General features: G+C 44.6%; 2 protein-coding genes across 3 annotated transcripts in view; one reads left to right on the top strand and one right to left on the bottom strand.

Moving 5' to 3' along the window:
• Positions 1-16,390, top strand: part of LOC140354787 (methylmalonate-semialdehyde/malonate-semialdehyde dehydrogenase [acylating], mitochondrial-like) — a 32,874-nt gene extending 16,484 nt beyond the window's left edge. For both annotated transcript variants that reach the window (XM_072440028.1, XM_072440021.1), the window contains exons 10-12: positions 7,268-7,447; positions 10,631-10,729; positions 15,319-16,390. In XM_072440028.1, the coding sequence (XP_072296129.1) occupies positions 7,268-7,447; positions 10,631-10,729; positions 15,319-15,423 (384 nt within the window). In that variant the 3' untranslated portion in view covers positions 15,424-16,390. The remainder of the gene's footprint in view (positions 1-7,267; positions 7,448-10,630; positions 10,730-15,318) is intronic.
• Positions 16,391-17,787: 1,397 nt separating this feature from the next.
• Positions 17,788-19,175, bottom strand: LOC140364813 (uncharacterized). The gene has a single exon (XM_072451188.1). It carries the CDS (start codon positions 19,127-19,129, stop codon positions 17,924-17,926), a length of 1,206 nt encoding a protein of 401 aa, XP_072307289.1. The 5' UTR covers positions 19,130-19,175; the 3' UTR covers positions 17,788-17,923.
• Positions 19,176-19,597: the final 422 nt, after the last annotated feature.

Genomic DNA, 19,597 nt, shown 5'->3' with positions numbered 1-19,597 from the left:
GGCCCAGAGGAGCGCAGCACAAACGGCAGATCAAAAGTACGATTCCACCTCGTTTAAAGCCTGACTCAGTACAGAGTCCGTGAAAATCGTGACGGCACAGTCATGATTTTCCTTTGCAGATTTGCACCCCCCCTCTCTTAACCTCCGAATCGCGTATCATTTCCCGATCCCTCTGAACGACCCACGTCTCATTAAATCCGAAGCGCAGTTTAATAAGTCGCACGCTCAGAATCACAACGCCGACCTCGCTCTTCGGATCGCTGCGGGCTGACTGTGCCAGACGACCTTTGACCTCGCCCGTAAAGCGCTGGGACGTCTCTGTGAATATTGAAATGGTGAGCCAATTGTGCCCGTTACAATACAGTGCTCTCCCCAGAATCTTTTAAAGGGATGGTAAATATGCCTCATATGGGTTTGCATTTTCCTCAAATCATCAAATCAAATCAATTTATTTTTGTAAGGCCCAAAATCACAACAACAGTTGCCTCTGAGGGCCACAGGGAGAAATGAATCAACAATGTCTGTGGTGGCGATGAAAGGATGGTTTCACGGACCTTCATTATTTCCAAAGGTACATGCACCATCAACATACGATTACATGGTGTATAGGTCTAAACATACTATTACATGGTGTATAAGCCTAAACATACTATTACATGGTGTATAAGCCTAAACATACTATTACATGGTGTATAAGCCTAAACATACTATTACATGGTGTATAAGCCTAAACATACTATTACATGGTGTATAAGCCTAAACGTACTATTACATGGTGTATAAGCCTAAACGTACTATTACATGGTGTATAAGCCTAAACGTACTATTACATGGTGTAGAGGCCTAAACGTACTATTACATGGTGTATAGACATAAACATACTATTACATAAACATACTATTACATGGTGTATAGACATAAACATACTATTACATGGTGTAGAGGCTTAAACATACTATTACATGGTGTAGAGGCCTAAACGTACTATTACATGGTGTATAGACATAAACATACTATTACATGGTGTAGAGGCCTAAACGTACTATTACATGGTGTAGAGGCTTAAACATACTATTACATGGTGTAGAGGCCTAAACATGATGAAATGATAAATAAACACAAAGACAGTCATTTGAATGTATTACCAGTCAGCACTGTATCATAATACACACTTTTAATAACACGCCACAGGTCAGAGTCATGTGGTCTGAGACACAGCTACCAGTTTCACGTATTGCAACGTGTTAAATCTTTATCCTTCTGCGTTTCGTGACCTGCCTCTAAAGTATATAAGAGCGCTAGGATGCACATGTGACAAACTATTAAGCCAGCTTTGCTCCAGTGTTCTTTGTCTTTTTTGACTAAAAGTACTGATATTTTTGTTGAGTGATAAAAACAAAGCATAAATGAAAGAATGGAACGAGCGAAGCGAAGTTCCCAGTTTAAGTCTCAATTTGGAATAAAACTAAACTTGTCTCACCTCATTGATTTCTCTTTTAATGGCCATATTTGTGTTGATATGGAGCATGGCTGCTCAAAGATGGGCTCACTATTTTTAAAGGTTGAGCTTTGTGAGGGTAAATTCATGTTGCCGTCCAGTGTTCTCGCTGGGCTGAGGTTGGAGGAGGACAATCCTTCCCACCACCTCGCAGAAAGTACTTACGATGCTTTTACAAAATAAAGCGGTGCTTTTAACGCCGAGCGCCGTAATTTACGCCATATGCCTATGTGGCGGAGTGTGATCATATTGGCTTTCCATATCTTTTGGGTATCGTGTGAGCGCCGTGGTGCTTTGCCCGCCATGCCAAACCCCCTCAGCGAGAACACTGCCGTCTGATGAAATGGTTCAGCCCATCTCTCTGTGGAGCGGGAGATCTAAAAACTAAACTTTTATAAATAAGCCTTTATTTGTCCCACAATGGGAAAATTCCAGTGTTGCAACATAAAGTAGGTACAGAAGTAAAAGAACAGATAACTTATAGAAAACTTTAGAAAAACACTCTTAATAGAAAAGCTCTTATAAAAACTCCATCCATCCATTTTCTGCCGCTTATCCGGGGCCGGGTCGTGGGGGCAGCAGTCTGAGCAGAGACTCCCAGACTTCCTTCTCCCCAGACACTTCCTCCAACTCCTCCGGGGGGATCCCGAGGCGTTCCCAGGCCAGCTGAGAGACATAGTCTCTCCAGCGTGTCCTGGGTCTTCCCCGGGGCCTCTCCCCGGTGGGACATGCCTGAAACGCCTCCCGAGGGAGGCGCCCAGTAGGCATCCGGAACAGATGCCCGAGCCACCTCAGCTGGCTCCTCTCAACGTGGAGGAGCAGCGGCTCTACTCCGAGCTCCCCCCGTGTGGCAGAGCTCCTCACCTTATCTCTAAGGGAGCGCCCAGCTCCCTTAGAGCTGGGCGCTCTAAGGGCCCCGGACCCCGTAATCCTGGAGCACCCCCCAAAGGACACCCCGAGGGACGCGGTCGAAAGCCTTCTCCAGATCCACAAAGCACATGTGGACTGGTTGGGCAAACTCCCATGCCCCTCGAGCACCCGATGGAGGGTATAGAGCTGGTCCAGTGTTCCACGACCGGGACGAAAACCACTCTGCTCCTCCTGAATCCGAGGTTCGACTATCGGTCGGATTCTCCTCTCCAGTACCTTGGAATAGACCTTACCCGGGAGGCTGAGGAGTGTGATCCCTCTGTAGTTGGAACACACCCTCCGGTCCCCCTTCTTAAACAGAGGGACCACCACCCCGGTCTGCCAGTCCAGAGGCACGGTCCCCGACCGCCACGCGATGTTGCAGAGACGTGTCAACCAAGACAGTCCTACAACATCCTGATACTTTAGGTACTCAGGGCGGATCTCATCCACCCCCGGAGCCCTGCCACCGAGGAGTTTGCGAACAACCTCAGTGACTTCAGCTTGGGTGATGGATGAGCCAGCCTCCGAGTCCCCGGTCTCTACTTCCTCTTCGGAAGACGTGACTGAGGGATTAAGGAGATCCTCAAAGTATTCCTTCCACCAGCTGACGACATCCCCAGTCGAGGTCAGCAGGCCTCCACCCGCACCATAAACGGTGTTGGTGAGGCACTGCTTCCCCCTCCTGAGGCGCGGGACGGTTTGCCAGAATTTCTTTGGTGCCGACGATAGTCCTCCTCCATGGCCTCCCCGAACTCCTCCCAGGCCCGGGTTTTTGCCTCTGCGACAGCACGAGCCACGGCTCGCTTGGCCTGCCGATACCCGTCGATGACCTCCGGAGACCCACAAGCCAGAGTGGCCTGATAGGCCTCCTTCTTCAGTCTGACGGCATCCCTTACTTCCGGTGTCCACCACCGGGTTCGGGGGTTGCCGCCACGACAGGCACCGGAGACCTTGCGACCACAGCTCCGAGCAGCCGCATCAACAATGGAGGCGGAGAACATGGTCCACTCGGACTCAATGTCCCCAACCTCCCCCGGGACATGGGAGAAGCTCTCCCGGAGGTGCGAGTTGAAGACCCTACTGACAGAGAGCTCCACAAGACGTTCCCAACAGACCCTCACAATGCGCTTGGGTCTGCCAAGTCTGTCCGGCTTCCTCCTCCGCCAGCGGATCCAACTCACCACCAGGTGGTGATCGGTAAGACTCTTATTTAAAGAAGTTATTAATACACAGAGCTCTGAACTAAAAGAGGCACATAACGAGATGTGAGGAACTTGAGCGGTAAAAACTTAGGCCTCAATATCTCATCTCCCGTGGCCCCAATCTGTGGGAAGGGTCAAATTCCTTTTTGAGATCCTTCATCGCGCCTATAATAAGAGTTTTCTTGCTCGTGTCTTGTTCTGCTTGGAGCTGCTTTTCTGGAATGTAGATCTTCATTTTTGTACTTCGCGGTCCGAAGCATGGAGCTACACTGAAGGAACTCGCTGCTAGCTTCGTTAAACACACACCATATCAACCACGCACGCATGCGTTATACGAAATTAACCTGGCAGAAAAGGACAGATGGGGGCAAGCGTACTCGAGGCAGCAATAAAAGAAGTCTTGAACGTGCCAAAACGGCAAAAGTGAGGAGTGTGACAATGATCACCAGCAACTAAGGACTGGACTGACGTAAAGGATTTAAAACGCATGGAGAAAATGACTTTTGGACTCGACCTGGAAATGGACCAATTGTGACCATCATTTTAGCTTGGTTGCTGTTTGTTGATGTATATCTGTTTTTCTCCCTTCTGTTCTAGTTTTGTTCTGTTGTGTCGGTTTGATTTATCTTTGAAAGAAAAAAAAGAACCAATGGACACCTGCCTGTCAATAATTCCGTGTCGGACTTTACATCGTCCCATTTTGTTCAGAATGGCCCCAGTTTAGTTTGGTACAGGATTGTTAACGCGCCGGTTAACACTTCGATGAAGAAACTATTTTGGTTTGAGTGTGGATTAGATCCAAAGGACAAAATGTATCAGCCCGTGGGGAGCGGGTTCTCCTGCGCTGCGGTCGTCTGCTTGATGAAGGGGTGTGTGAGCGCTTCTCCCGGGCTTATCCTTTTTGATGGATTTACCTGCAGAAGTTTCTTTAACAAATCAAAAAACTGCCGGTGCGCTTCCTTTTCCTCTTCAGAGACTGGTCGTAGGTGAAGCAGTGACATGTTCTCCAAACGGGTGAAACGTTGGGCCACGTTGTCGTTGATGGGCTTGTAGGGCTTTTCGGTTATGTCCGTGTATTCTTTGGGCGAGTTCAGATGAAAGCAGCCACACGTCTCCTTGAAGAAGTGGACCGTGAATAGGCCTTCTTGGAGTTGCTGGACATCAGGCATGCCCATGAGCCGTGTGATGATCCTTATATTTTCATATTCGCATTCACCAGGAAAGAGGACGTGGCCGGTGTAAAAGAATGCCATCACACAGCCAAGAGACCACATGTCCATTGCCTCATTCAGCTTAGTTCCCAAAGTCACTTCTGGGGCTCGGTAGCTAAGAGCCTGGAAGAGGGAACCACGAATCAGTCTCCTCAAAGTGGTAGAAAACCCAAAATCAATCAGCTTGATTTTAAACGGTTCAAGCGCGTGATTCACCAGCATGATATTGTCTGGCTTGAGATCTCCGTGAACCACTTTGATCTTTTCCAGTTCTTTAAACGTTTCCAGCAGCTGCTCAGTGATGTAGCGGATTTCCGAAAGGCGAAGACACTGCAATTGTCTTCTTCTCATGAGGTCAAACATACTTTGATCCAAGTGCTCAAAGACCAGAAAGTAATGGGCCTGGTATCGAAACGAATTGATTAACTTCACCACGTGGTCGTTTTGACTCCGGCTCAGCTTCCGAAGAATATATGCCTCGTTTCTGGTCTCTCTGCAGAACCGCTGTCGAGATATTTTGATAGCCACGGTTTGGTTTGTCGACTGATCTATGCAGCGGGCTACATGCCCATAGGTGCCCTCTCCGCTCAGCCCTTTTATCTGGTATGAGCCAAAATTGCCAGAAATGACCTGATTCAGCCTCAAAACGATTCCTTTGTTCGCTGTCATTTTGTTCATACAGTTTTTAAATACTTAAGTGTTTTCAAAGCGGGGCTTGTCCTCTGTACGATGTCTTCTTCTTCAGTGTTTTATGGCGATTGGTATCCAAGTGTTACATTACCGCCACCTACTGCAGTTGTACGTTTACGCTTCTTCTTCTTTGGTATTTTAGGCTTTATTCTTTAGACTTTATTCTTCAGCAAGCACAGGAGTTCAAAGCCCACGATGAAGATTCTGTGAAGCTTTTAAGTTAAATGGAATAAAGTCTAAAGAATAAAGTCTAAAGAATAAAGTCTAAAGAATAAAGTCTAAAGAATAACCGGGGTCTCGCTACGTGCCCGCCATCCGATTTGACATGAGTCTGAGGACTACGAAAAGTCTGAGGAAACAACAACAACGACAACGACGACGACGACGACGACGACGACGACGACGACGACGACGACGACGACGACGACGACGACGACGACGACGACGACGACGACGACGACAACGTACCTTTGGAAACCATTCTTGGAGGAAAATGCAACCCCATATGAGGCATATTTACCATCCCTTTAAAAGATTCTGGGGAGAGCACTGAATAAAGTCTAGGGTACAATGCAGTAGTTGGCGGTAATGTAATGCTATGGATACCAATCGCCATAAAACACCGAAGAAGAAGAGTTTATGCTCTTGAACTTTATGATGTCATAACCACTTTGCCATCTTCTTTGGTGTTTTATGGCGGTTGGTATCCATAGCATTACATTGCCGCCAACGTCTGCAGTTGTAATTCTTGGTGTTACTTCCGTTGTTGTTATGCTTTCATTGGCGGTCGGCAGCCGTCAATCGACTGGATCGAGTGTCACCACTTTGCCTTGATTTCTTGAAATCAAGCCTTCCCTGCCAACAGCCTTTTAAAGTAACAACTACAAAACACAGGGGATTGTTTTGGCTTCATTCACAAAGTGACAAATGCCAGGTAAATGACCAGGTAAGGCGCGTGTGAATGGGGCTTTAGTGACTAGACCTGAACTCAGTGTATTACAGACAAAATATCCATGTTATTTCATTTTCGCTATATTAAACTATTTATTCACATTTTTTCATTTTGTTTTTACGTTATGTTTGGTCCGCGACTCGGCCTGGACATCGAAATTCAGCCCGCATCCCAAAATGGGTTTGACATCCCTGAACGAATTAATGCTGCTGAGAAAGTTAGCTTTTTACTGTAGTGACAAATGGCCCTTTGGCTCAAATTAGATGAAAATCTAACGGCCCAAAGTGTCAGATAGACTCTGGTTCAATCGAGGAATAAGGTGAAATATGTGTCCCGATGGCCTCTTACGGCATGGACAGTCTCCCTGCACTGGAGCATTTCTCTTCTCAGCTGTATCAACTGCATTTTGGATAAGCATCTTTTATTCAGCATAAGACTTTATTCGTCTGTATCATTGAGAGTTACATGTCCCTGTTGAGACTTGACTGCAGTTTAGGTTCTGTTCAGTGTCTGAGGATTATCACATATCTACAATAAGGAAAATAAGTATTTGAACACCCTGCAATTTTTACTGAGGGACAGAATCTAGAAAAATCTGGAAATTGCATTGTATAATTTTTAAAAAATTATTTGTATGTTATTGCTGCAACTACGTATTTGAACACCTGAGAAAATCTGTGTTATCTGTGTTAAGAATAATAAACTAATTGAGAAAAGGATCGCTGCTGACTAGTCGACTAAAATAATTGTTACTGAAGCGAAACATTTGTTGCTACATAACCATGCTTTCCTGTGTCTCCAGTCGGACATGACGTGCTACAAAGAGGAGATCTTCGGTCCGGTTCTCGTCGTCTTGGAGGCCGAGAATTTGGATGAGGCCATATCTTTAATCAACAGCAACCCGTACGGAAACGGAACCGCCATCTTCACCACCAACGGAGCCACGGCGAGGAAATTCACTCACGAGGTGGACGTGGGCCAGGTACGAGACTCCGCCGCTTGTGACCTCAGCGGGGGGCCGACGCGAGCCGTGAATCTGGAGTTATTTCCGTCGGCTCTGACTCACCGGTTTGCGACGACGTTGTGCGCAATGAGTGAAGGTTTAGTCATTATCTTTAATATCAAATCTAATGACTTTTATGCATTATTTTTGCATATGACCTTTTTAAATACAACGTGGATATAAATGGAAGAGCTACACGCAAATACAAATGGAAATACAAATGGAAGAGCTACACGCCGCACCGAGAGCATGAGTTAAAACCTGTTACCATCCACCTATTTCGCCCTGTGCACAATGGTTGGACATACCCAAATGGCATTGCTTATTAAAAGAGGATCTTACAGCCCACATGCAAGTGTGATGCATCATTAGAAAGCTTAGGCCTTCTAGTTTCTGCAGATGTGCACATTAACACTGGGGCTTCAGAACTCACACTACAGAAGCCCAAACATAAACAAAACATCCTTTTTTAGTCTCGCCTGAATATTGTCAATTTGTAATGGTCCTGAGCATGACATACTTCATTGTGTGCATATGCTGTTCACTGTACATGATGTTTATCTTGTTGACAACAACTGTGTAAAGTTTCAGATCTCTAGGAACAGGCATTTTGGTGCTGTTGACCTTTTTGTATCAAAAAGTATATTCAGAACAAGTGATCCAAATATGTGCCAACTGTTTTATTACAATTTTAGCTCCTCTATGATCATAAAACATACATGTTGATGTTTTTGTAGGCCACTAATACCAATTATAACTGCTAAAAACAATGTAAAACAGTGATCCCTCGCTATATCGCGGTTCACTTTTCGCGGTCTCGCTGCTTTGCGGATTTGCATCATGCATTGTGTTCTGCATTCTGATTGGCTAAACAGTCTCTCCGCGTCTTCTCTACCTGTGTCAATAACGTTATGGATTAATATGTACACGTACGTAAAACCGCTTGCCAAATTGAAGTTTACGAGGCCGGTGAGAGCGCGCGCCTGTGAGCGGCCGGTGAGAGCGCGCGTGTGAGCGGCGTGTGAGCGGCCGGTGAGAGCGCGCGTGTGAGCGGCGTGTGAGCAGCGGGACACGCCGGTGAGTGAGCGGCCGGTGAGAGCGCGCGTGTGAGCTGCGGCGGGAGAGAGCGGTGAGAGTACAGTACAAACGTTTATACAGTACTTTTATTTGTTAAACAAATGCTTGGGCCTGTAAAAAGGATTTGTTCCTTGCTTTCAATGTTTTATGGAGTATTTCATTGTATAATAACTGTAAAAAATAAAGGTTTCTACTTCGCGGATTTCGACTCCCGAGGGTTAGGGTTACGAGAGTAAACGAGGGTTCACTGTATGTGAAAATGTGTAAATATGAGTTTACCCATGAATTTCCCATATAGAGGTTAAAATACATATATCTAACAAAATGCGCGTCCAAAAGGCTTATAAAATCAGGAAACGTTATGCGTAAAATCTAGTTGCCTCCTGCCCAAAAATCTTTACAGCCGTTACGCACGTGAATACCCGTCCCGCCCCGTATTCTAAAGCTATTCTTATTGGCTAGAATAATATGTCAATCAAAATCCGCTAAGTCACTGCTAACGTTAGCTATGTGGCTAAAAACAAGTTAGCTTTGTGCGTAGAAAGCGGCTCATTTTTTTCCTCCGGAGGCTGTAGAAAACAAACCCGTGGACAGAAAAATTGGAGGATGGTCTCATTCTGTAGGTAACAGTCTGAAGAAAAGATCGATGCCAATCACCATCTTATAAGTCAAACGGGTAATTATGTTATGGACAGAGAAATGCGCCTGACGAGCCTTAATCCTGAATATCGTCACAGAAGAAAACTTTGTTTACTTGACAATATCTCAAAATCGGATAACTTCAGGAAAAATACAAGTGGATATTGTTTTTCAATGATTCCTTACGGACAGACTGAGTACAAGGATGTACAGAATTAAAGCCGTTTTGTCCGTCATAAACAGCAAACAGGACATGCGTTTGTAAAAGTTGAGACTTTCTCACAAACTATTGGCAATTGCTTCTTGGTGCATATTTTTCAATGTAAATCAATGATATTCGTTTTGTTGAGAAAATAAGCTTTAAAATGATGAATGGCTTGCTGGTATTGACCACAGAAATAAAAGTGATGTAAGAGAATATTTGAGATATGGAAAATGCGCCCCGGCGCGCAGGTGGATGGTAACAGGTTAAAAAGACTCTTTACCAGGAGGTTTCACTGGTTTAGTTTGATCAAACATACAATATGCAGTCCAGAAATAAGACTTATCAGTGGAGAAAGTGTATCAGTGTGAACTAAATTCACTAAATTTCATATTTACTTAAGACATGGCCCAGTCACATAAGATGCTTGTACCAGATTTATAGCCATGAAAGCCATTTTCCTTCTGCAAATACATTTCTCAATCTTAATTTGACCCGGGCTGCAACAAGTTTATCGATTTAATCGCAACTAATTGATTTATTTAACTCAAAAGACGTTTTATGACTCAAAATGAGCCACAATTCCATAGAAATTATTCGGAAATGTGTACATTTTTGTGTTATAGATGAAAACACTCTTTTGTTCATAAATGCTCAACCAGGATCTTCAGACGGCTTCACTTCCTCTGGTCAAACTAATTCAATTATCAACATGACCATTAGTTTCACCCCTGAAACCAGAAAGAAGTGCCTCTTCCAGAAATCTAGGCCAATTAAAAACACCTGCAAAACTATTTATAACTGATTTAAAAATGCCCCAGTGGTTAAAACATAGACGGACAGGATTGTGGGGAGGGGCGTGTTACAGGTACAGAGTCCTTCCTGGAGGAGGGGCTGAAACAGGGAAGCGCGCTACAGCACTCACCAGGCTGACTCATCCTGGTGAGTAGCCCCCATTCGTCTGCTCATCCGAGGAGAAGAATAGAGACTGTTCTCTAGCTAAAGACTGCAGGAATCAATCAAAACACCACTTTGGGCACATGAGGCATCAATGGCACTGTAAGAAGGTTAAAAGGTCTGAGAAGTTGATTTAGCATGATATGGGACCTTTTAAATGAAGACTATAATACTTCTAATGAACAATTAAACAAGTGGTAAAACACGCATTGCTATAAACATTTATTTGAATGAGTAAAACGTTTGACCGGTAGCTGCATAAACGCCGTGAAACCCTTTTCTTTCAGATCGGCGTGAACGTTCCCATCCCGGTGCCTCTGCCCATGTTCTCCTTCACCGGCTCCAGAGGCTCGTTCAGAGGCGACACGAACTTCTACGGCAAACAGGTACCGGACCGAGTAACTGCAGAGACGCTGCGATGCGGCACGACTTGAACGGTTTATAGAGACGCAGAACCACATAAAACGTAGACAAATGAGCCGTGGAACAACCCTATTATCTGCACCAACACTCCTTCTGGGCTTAATCATTTTGTTTTCTAACTCTGAAGTGTTACGAGAAATGAATAATGTCGGGAAGTGACTAAATATGCACCAAAAATGACCTAAAATCAAAGGTATACAATGTTGTACTTGATCATGCAATGGCACACTTTGGAGTTGATCCCAGACAAACGATCACAGTTCCTACCCTGGCGTATGAATGTTAAAATGCATTTTCTTCTAAAAAAATATTCTTTATTATATATTTTATAGCATTTAATTCAATTTTTTTATAAACTGATGAACACAGAACAGAACAAGACAAAACGACCAGGGAGTGTAAATCAAAAGTAATAACACAAACATAAACTTAACATGACTACTTTCAAAATCAAGTTGTACATCTTCAAACGCATACTTTGAAGACGTACAACTACAGTAGGTGGCGGTAATGTAGTACTTTATGGATGCAAACCGCCATAAAACACAGAAGAAGAAGTTGGACGTACAACTACAGTAGGTGGCGGTAAACGCACCTTTTCAGTTGCTGCCGACCGCCATTAAAAGCAACCGAAGAAGATTTAAATGAAAGTAAAAGTTTTATTCGGTCCAAAGCCCGACGAATTTGTCCATTTCCAAATTGCGTCCGAATGTCATTTTTTCCCCCGTTTGTCTCACGTCTGTTTTATAATGTCCTATTTTCTAAACGCTAAAAACGCTTTGCGGAAAACTAGACTGTTCCGTTTCCGGTCGTGTCTCTGTTCGTCTCCGCCTTCGGCCCGCTCTCGCTCCCTCTGTCACCAACACGTTTGAACACGATCGAGCGGTAAAACGACACGTCCGCGACACACAAAACCGCGTTTGTTTGTCCTGAAAAAGCGCGACGCCGCAGATCTATTTTCAGTAACCGTGGAAGGCGCTACTTCGGTTTTGAACTGCACTGTATTCATTATGACAACGGAAAACGCAGCTCTCGTGGTAGTATTTCTGTAACTGTATGAGTATGAGAAGGCTCTGGAGTTTGACCGACACAAACGCCCAAACTCTTTCCACTTTACTCTGCCCTGACCACTTTGACTTCTGACCGCCGTAGGCCCCGCCCTTCGCTGTTGAATCCCATTACTTTCGTTGGAGAACTATAGCTCAGTCTAACCACGCAAACATACTGTAAGGTCGGTCGATTTGTGTGAAAATGTCCAGGGATCGTGTGCGCCAAAGAGTCGACACTGCACTAGGAATGGCATCGTGTCAGATTTGAGATTTGAACAATTATTTAAACGATTACGTGACCAAACAACAGTGACATCTTAAAAGTTTTAACACCTCATGTTTGTTAACGGCTTCACAAAATGTACTGTATTTTCCGGACTATAAGTCGCACCAGAGTATAAGTCGCACCAGCTAAAAAATGCATAATGGAGAAGAAAAAAACATGTAAGAGTTATTCAGATAACTATAGCATAAAGAACATGCTAACTGAAATTTCGCCATGTGTGGACAATAAAGGCATATCTTATCTTAACAAGTTTACCAAAGCATCAGTTTTACCCCAAATCACTAAATCCATTGATTTCTTCTTCCTCTGTGTCACTTCTAAACAACTCCACAAACTCCAGAGGAAGAGGAAGTGCAGATTCTTCTTCTGCGTCGCTTAGAGCCTAGAGCGCCCTCTTGTGTTGTCAGTGTGAAAATAATCAAAATGTGAAATGTGGTAAAAGTCGCACATTTAGGTACATTTTTTCAACAATGGATTGAACTAAAAAGTCTTTAATTTTGCTTTCTACAATTGTCCCGATTATTATTTTTTGTTTTTTACGATCATACTGTGTTCTGATCGATGAACCGAATACTTAATTTAGCATTCAGAAGTATACAGTGTGTAAGATAAACCTATGCATGCTGATGATATTTTATTGACTCTGAAATAATTATTGAAATAATTAGTGGTTTTGGGTCATTCTCTGGATATGAAATGAATTGGTCCAAGAGTGAATCCATCCCATAAACCATTTGACACATGCGGGATCTTGGCTGCCCCCTCTGGCGTGGAGGCGGCAGGTCTCACAATCACATCTCCAGTTGACAATGTTGAAATGTCAGGGATGATTTAAGGAGATGGACAAATGTGCCGCGCTCTCTCTCTGTGGGGACGGGCCGAAGTTCTCAAAATGAATACTCCCAACATCCCAACATCTCTTCAACTGTGCCATTGACATTTCCCCCCAAAAAACTGTTGAAATCAATAAACAATTGACTTGAAAAAAAAAAAAATCAATCTTAAAAACCTTGTCGGGCCCTGAATGCTCAGTACCCACTATCTCAGGCTTATGAAGAAGACTGTGCCCAAGAGGGAGGTGGAGCTGGTTAGAGTGAGAAAATGGTACAGAAACATGTACAAATATCAACTCTGTATCACTTTGGTACAACCTGAAACCTGACTATAAATAATCATCATCTATCCTCACGTCTCATCCGGAGCGTCTAGAGCCGCTCGACAGACACTTTGTAACATGCGATGGAAACATGGAAATATCACCACATGTGGCCAATTATTACATTTACAACATTTACCAACATAAGTGAGCGTCATGACAACCAGTCCATCATTAACAGGAGCAGAGCAGTTTCTTGATTGTAGCAGTGATTGTGTAACGATTTCTTTGATTGTGGTGGAACTACGGCAAAGTGAGCCAGAAATAAAACTACCAGTGGGAGGCCCGTTGGATGCCAGGGCCAGTGGGAGGCCCGGTAGGAGGCCCGGTGGGAGGCCCGGTGGGAGGCCCGGTGGGAGGCCCGGTGGAAGGCCCGTGGGAAGCCGGTGGGAGGCCTGTGGGAAGCCGGTGGGAGGCCCGTGGGAAGCCGGTGGGAGGCCCGTGGGAAGCCGGTGGGAGGTCCGTGGGAGGTCCGTGGGAAGCCGGTGGGAAGCCGGTGGGAGGCCCGGTGGGAGGCCCGGTGGGAGGCCCGGTGGGGAGCAACCAAATCAATTTGACCTATTGTCTTTGCTGAAATTAACATGATTTAAATGTATTGAATCATGAAGCAAACTGACCACTAGTTAAAGTTATATTCTACTTTAGATACATTCATTCATTTTCTACCGCGACACTAGGGCTCGTGGGTGACTTTGGGCCTATCCCGGTGACTTTGGGCCTTAGGCGGGGCACTCTTCGCAGAGTTAATGCAGACAAACATTCACTCTCGCATTCATTCACTAGTTTCCAGTTGACCTCACACACGCACGTCTCTGGACGGCGGGAGAAAGCCGGAGATCCCACAGTAACACGGGAAGAACATGCAAACTCTACCCAGAATGATCATGTGATGTTGGTCTGGCCCCGGGAATGGAACCACGATCTCCTTTTATTGGGACCACCGTGCAGCCCACTTTAACCACAGCGTGTGGCTAAACGCATGCTCTGAACAGACCGTGAAACGCTGGCTTTGAGTGGGCGCATTTAATCAAGAACTTTCAACGTGTCCAGGAATGTTCCAGATGGAAGCGACCGGGTTAACTGCAATAGCTGGCAGTGTGATTATTTGTACCGTGGAATCGATGGTACTTTTATACTTCTGAAACGCATCATTAAAGAAAACTGCAGTCATTGGTTAAATGTTGAGTTTAAATGAATAAAGGGTATATAGTGTGCGTGTGTTCGGCAGTAGTCATCCAACAGCTTATGGAGTTCCAGTCAGCGGCGTAGCTACTCAACAGGCGGGGCGGGTAAAAGCTCTGGGTCCCCTTGATCACCAGGGGCCCTAGACAGCAGAAAATACTGAATAGAGCTCCACATTTTCCTCTTAACAATTTCTCCCCGGAGCGCAGAGGACTTCTCTTGTAGCTTTTATGCTGAGGTTTTCTAAGTGCTTCAGTCGCTTCAGCAGCAGCGCTCGGTCATTTTCGAGCCGCGTTCACAAATCCGAGGTGTTCATCAGCTTCTGGAAAAGCTCCTGAACGGCGATAACGGCCTCGCTCGCGGACCAATTAAAGATGGCGGAGTGGTTCGGGCGGAGCGCTTCTTACGGTGAAGTGCGGTTACGAAAGAACCAGTTTAGGCTCTCGAGTCCGACGTGTGCAGGAAGTGAAAGGCGCTCAAAACAGCAGCTTAGACCGGGACTAAAACTCTCTGTGGGCGTTTTGTCGACGCCACGACTTCACGTTTTCGGATTCGTCAGAGTCTGTTCACAACGCGGCGTGGAAGGCACCGTCGCCGGGGGTTACGGGGACCTGCGAACCTCAGATTCTTTGACGATGTGTAGTTTGGAGCGTGAACGACCTCGCTTTGTTTACATGCAGAGCTCCAGCGCGCTAAACAGCCAACATACCTGTGATTGATTGATTTAGTTGTTTGCTGTTCTCTCATATCATTGGCTTTCTAGTGACTTAAGGGGTGGAGTCTGTCTGTGACGCTCTTTTGCTTATTTTTCCTAAAACCCAAACTCGCGATCCAAGCACTTTTTTTTCTAAACACCCCGTTCCGCTCTCGTGTTTTCAGGGCATCCAGTTCTACACGCAGATCAAGACTGTGACGTCGCAGTGGAAAGCCGAGGACGCCACAGTAACCAGCCCCGCCGTCACCATGCCGACGATGGGGCGCTAAACGGACCTCTTCACAGATCTTCACAAACGCCTCGCAGAGACTGATGATGTTCGAAAGCACATTTCTGCCGATAACATAATGACGTATTCTTTAGCACTTACTCCTAATGTCTAAAGCCCGTAGCATATCTGAATTCTTATTAAAATTATGTTATTTTGTAGTCTGAGTTCCTGGAAAATGGACTACAAGCAGGTTTAAACTTATAAAACCTCAGTAGGGACTTGAGAGAAATCATGACTTGTTACTGCGTCATTGGTCTAAAATTTATTAAAGAAATGCAAAATGCATCATGTTATTGGCACTTCATTGTACTGTACTTGGCAAGGACAGTGTTTACTGCTAGCAGCCGGGATGAACCACCAATACTTCGATTACATTATTGTTTTGTATTGGCTTGATTCATAAAAACGTGAACATATTGTAATAAATTGAACGCTATATTTGGAGTATTGGTGAGTTCAGGACGGGATTTGCGCAGCACACGACAAACAGGCTTTTCTAGATCATATAAAATAACTTGAGGTCACAATGTTTATCTTCATTTGAGTAGTTTGGATTCTTATTTGGTCCTTGAATTATTTCACTTGTTTTCATACATTGTTTCTCAAACTCGTCCGCTATCAAACATTACCTTCTGAATTTAAGATTAATGCTGAATTCAAGTTCGTTGGTTTTCTTTTCTCTGCGTTTGTGTGAAATTCCCGAGTTATGTCTGCGTTTTCTCAGCTGACGAGGTCGATTACGGATGTATTACGGTAAATTGTAGATTAAATATGCGAGGACAGATACATTGCAGTGTCTTCCACCCGACCGCGTTTCACTTGCTCGACTGTTTTAATCATGTGAAATATAAAGTGATGAGTATGTTACACCACAATGTGAAAATAATGACACTTCTGTTTTATTGTAAAAATGAATGAAACGATTACATTTAATCCAGAAACTTTTCAATTGGAGCAGCTTTGTTTACTAATAATTGCAGTTTTCAATAAAAAAATATAGCTTGAAATGACAAAAACTGAAGTACATTGTTTTTTATTCTGTAATTGATGGGCTACTTAAAGGTTGAATGGATGATTTTTTTGGCCCAAATCTGAGTTATTTCCTCGTGGCATGGACTGCCGATTAGTCCTGCCACGTATCAATCATAAAACGCACCTACCGCTCACCTGCAGCCACGTGCGGCTCGTCCCCACGTTTCTGCGTGTCTATGCGCATTGATCTATCATAATATAGTTCCCTCAGTGTACGGGACAAAATGAAGATGGAGAAAGACTGTTCGAGCTGACTCAGAAGACGGAAATCTACGGGAGACGAGAGATGTGATGCGATCCGTCGCGTTGATAAACAAACGCACGTGTGTGTGTTGTATCAGTCCGCCTGAGTTCTCAAATCGCCAAAAAATCGTCTATTGCGCCTTTAAGTTTGTGATAAAACTAGTACATTTATATCAAAGAGGGCTGCAACTAACTACCAACAAATTACTAATAGATTATTTGTTAAGATTGAGAATTTGAATGAGATTTCTGCTACATTTGACCCAGATGAAGCTGAACTGGAGCCGCTGGAGGACGTCCTGGTGGAGGATATTTACCAGCGGTGGAAAGGTTACTGAATATCTGTACTAGTGTAAAAGTACTTCAAATTGAACACATTTTTGGTCATGTAACTACAAGTACCGAGCCAAATCTGCACTCAAGTTAAAAGTACATAAGAGTACATACTGAGTGTTTTTCAAACTTCCTATAAGTGATCTGTTCTTTTCTTCTGTATCTACCTCTGTATCTACCTGCGTTGCATCAATGAAATTTCCCCATGTGGGACAATAAAGGAATATCTTATCTTAGAACTAGTTTTTCAACACTATCAGTTTCATTGTAGATGGTCTTTAACACACCGCTCGATTAACAGTTTGATTCCACTTTAAAACTATTCCAGCTATGGTTAAACTGCACTCTGAACTCTGACCAGTCAGCGCAGGAATTCTCTCTACCTATGACATGGGTAGAGATGATTTCACAAACTTACCTAGCAACCAGATGATAAGAGCCAAAACGTTGACATCAGCTCTACACACACAAAAAAATCAGCTTTACTTTAATTGAATCTTTAAAAAACGTTTTATGTACCCTAAGTTCTAACCCTGCATACTAGATAATTACAAAAACAGAACCTTCAAATAGACTAAGAGTAAATGAGGTGTCCAAAAATAATTATTTTTGATTAACATTCATAAAAAGGTAACTTTCATATACTCCTACATATTAAAAGGATTATTTCAAGTACATTTATTTCATCCCACAAACTTTCAATCTTTCCCACTAAACACAAAAGCGACATTTCTGAAGAAAAAAAGTCTCAACACTTAAGAAATCATTGACAAATACAACTGACAGAATCTTGATAATTAAACTGTGATTCCTCGTTTCATCTTTACACTTATTGTGACACGTGAATCAGTAAAACAACTAAACATTTCAATCAAATATGTCTGCACCACTTATGGCACTGTCTTTATCTTATGTTGTGCTCTTTCATGGGAAATCCGATTACGTTCACTGGCGAATATTTTCCCACAGACTGAACAGCCAAAGGGTTTCTCCCCGGTGTGCTGTAGCGTGTGCAGTTTGAGATGATTGAGGTACAGGAACTCTTTACCACAGGTTCCACACATGTAAATTTTGTGTACTCTCTTGTGTGAATTAAGACTTTGAACCGAGGAGTACGTCTTGTTGCAGACCGAGCAGCTGTACGGTCGCTTTCCGGCGTGAACCTTCATGTGCGCTTTGAGATAACCCTTCTGAGCGTAGGTCTTCTTGCAGATCGAGCAGCTGTGTTGTGAATTGTAACTGTGAACGTTCATGTGACGTTTGAGGAGCGCGTCACTCTCGAACACCTCTTTGCACACCGAACAGCTGAAAGGTTCATCTACCACGTGAACTCGAACGTGGCTATCAAACTCGTCTTTTATCACAAATATCTTATCACAAAAAGGGCACTGTTCACAAAACGCATCACTAGTCTCCGACGTGTCATCACTCTCCGACGAGTCTTCATCACTTTTGGACGAGTCTTCATCACTGTCCGACGTGTCATCGTCACTGTTGGACGTGTCTCCATCACTTTCAGACGACTCATCATCACTGTTGGACGAGTCTTCATCACTTTTAGACGAGTCTTCGTTAGTCTGTGGCTCGGACTTGATGTTTGTTGTGAACTGACCAGTGTCTGTTCCCGCTGTGCGCGTGTCTCTGATCCGGACGTGGAAGTTCTGGTCTCCACCGACCTCCGTCTCCATCGGGGCATCGGGACAGACGAACGGGGCTCTCCAGTCTTCACCGTCAAAGGAGCGCTCCGTGTCTTCCGCGGTTTCCGGCTGCACACGTGCCCCTGCGCCGATGTCCTCTCCCGGGGCGCCAATCGGTCCCAGTTCCAGCTCCTCCGGCTCCTCTTTAATCCGCGGAGTCTCCGTGATGCTCTCTTGCAGCACCGGACCCGGACTCACCGCCGGGGTCTGCAGCACCTCCGGGGTCTGCAGCACCACCAGAACCGTGGCGTTGTGCAGTTCCTGTTTGCTCTCTTCTTTCGAGCGCCGCAGTTCCTCCTCAAACTGCGCGACCGTGGCCTCGAAGAGCGCGATGACCTCCTCCGCGGCCGCACTCAGCCGCGCGTTCAGCAAAGCTCGCAGCGTTTGGCTTTGAGACATGTTTAGCCCCCGGTTCTCACGTTAGCTTGTGGTCGCGAGCCGCGCTCCAGAGCCCAAACAGCGTCGCACAATACCGGAAAACGTGGTCGCGACGTCATCACGCGGCGACGCTCTCGACCACAACAACAGTATGGTCAGTTCACCGCGTTAAAAGTCCGTTTAAAGCGTCAAACATGGTCGAATTTCACTGTAAACACGTCTAGACACGTTCAGTTTGACAAGAGTGAGTCGTGGCAAGCGGTTTGATGGTTTTATTCACCGGTTTGTTCAGTAAAATGTAGTTTTAGCGGTAGCCAAGTGAAATGATCCTTTTTTCTATTAATGCTAACGCTGTTTTTCTACTTTTAATCACGTTTTTCCTTTCTTGACCCTTATTTTCATTTAAAACTGACATTATTTTTCATCTACCAGTGGTAATTTGAGGTAAAAGAGCTTCTTAGCAACTGCGAAACTGATATTTTGCATTTC

The sequence above is a fragment of the Eucyclogobius newberryi genome, unplaced genomic scaffold (assembly GCF_026437365.1).
Source record: "Eucyclogobius newberryi isolate DKJ021-1_F unplaced genomic scaffold, fEucNew1.0.hap1 SCAF_1, whole genome shotgun sequence".
Lineage (NCBI taxonomy): Eukaryota > Metazoa > Chordata > Actinopteri > Gobiiformes > Gobiidae > Eucyclogobius > Eucyclogobius newberryi.
Note: the sequence above shows the minus strand (reverse complement) of the source record. Positions and strands in the feature narration are given on the sequence as shown.

Coding starts and splice junctions, on each gene's coding strand:
- LOC140364813 (XM_072451188.1), bottom strand. CDS start 19,129: ATGTCTCAAAGCCAAACGCTGCGAGCTTTGCTGAACGCGCGGCTGAGT.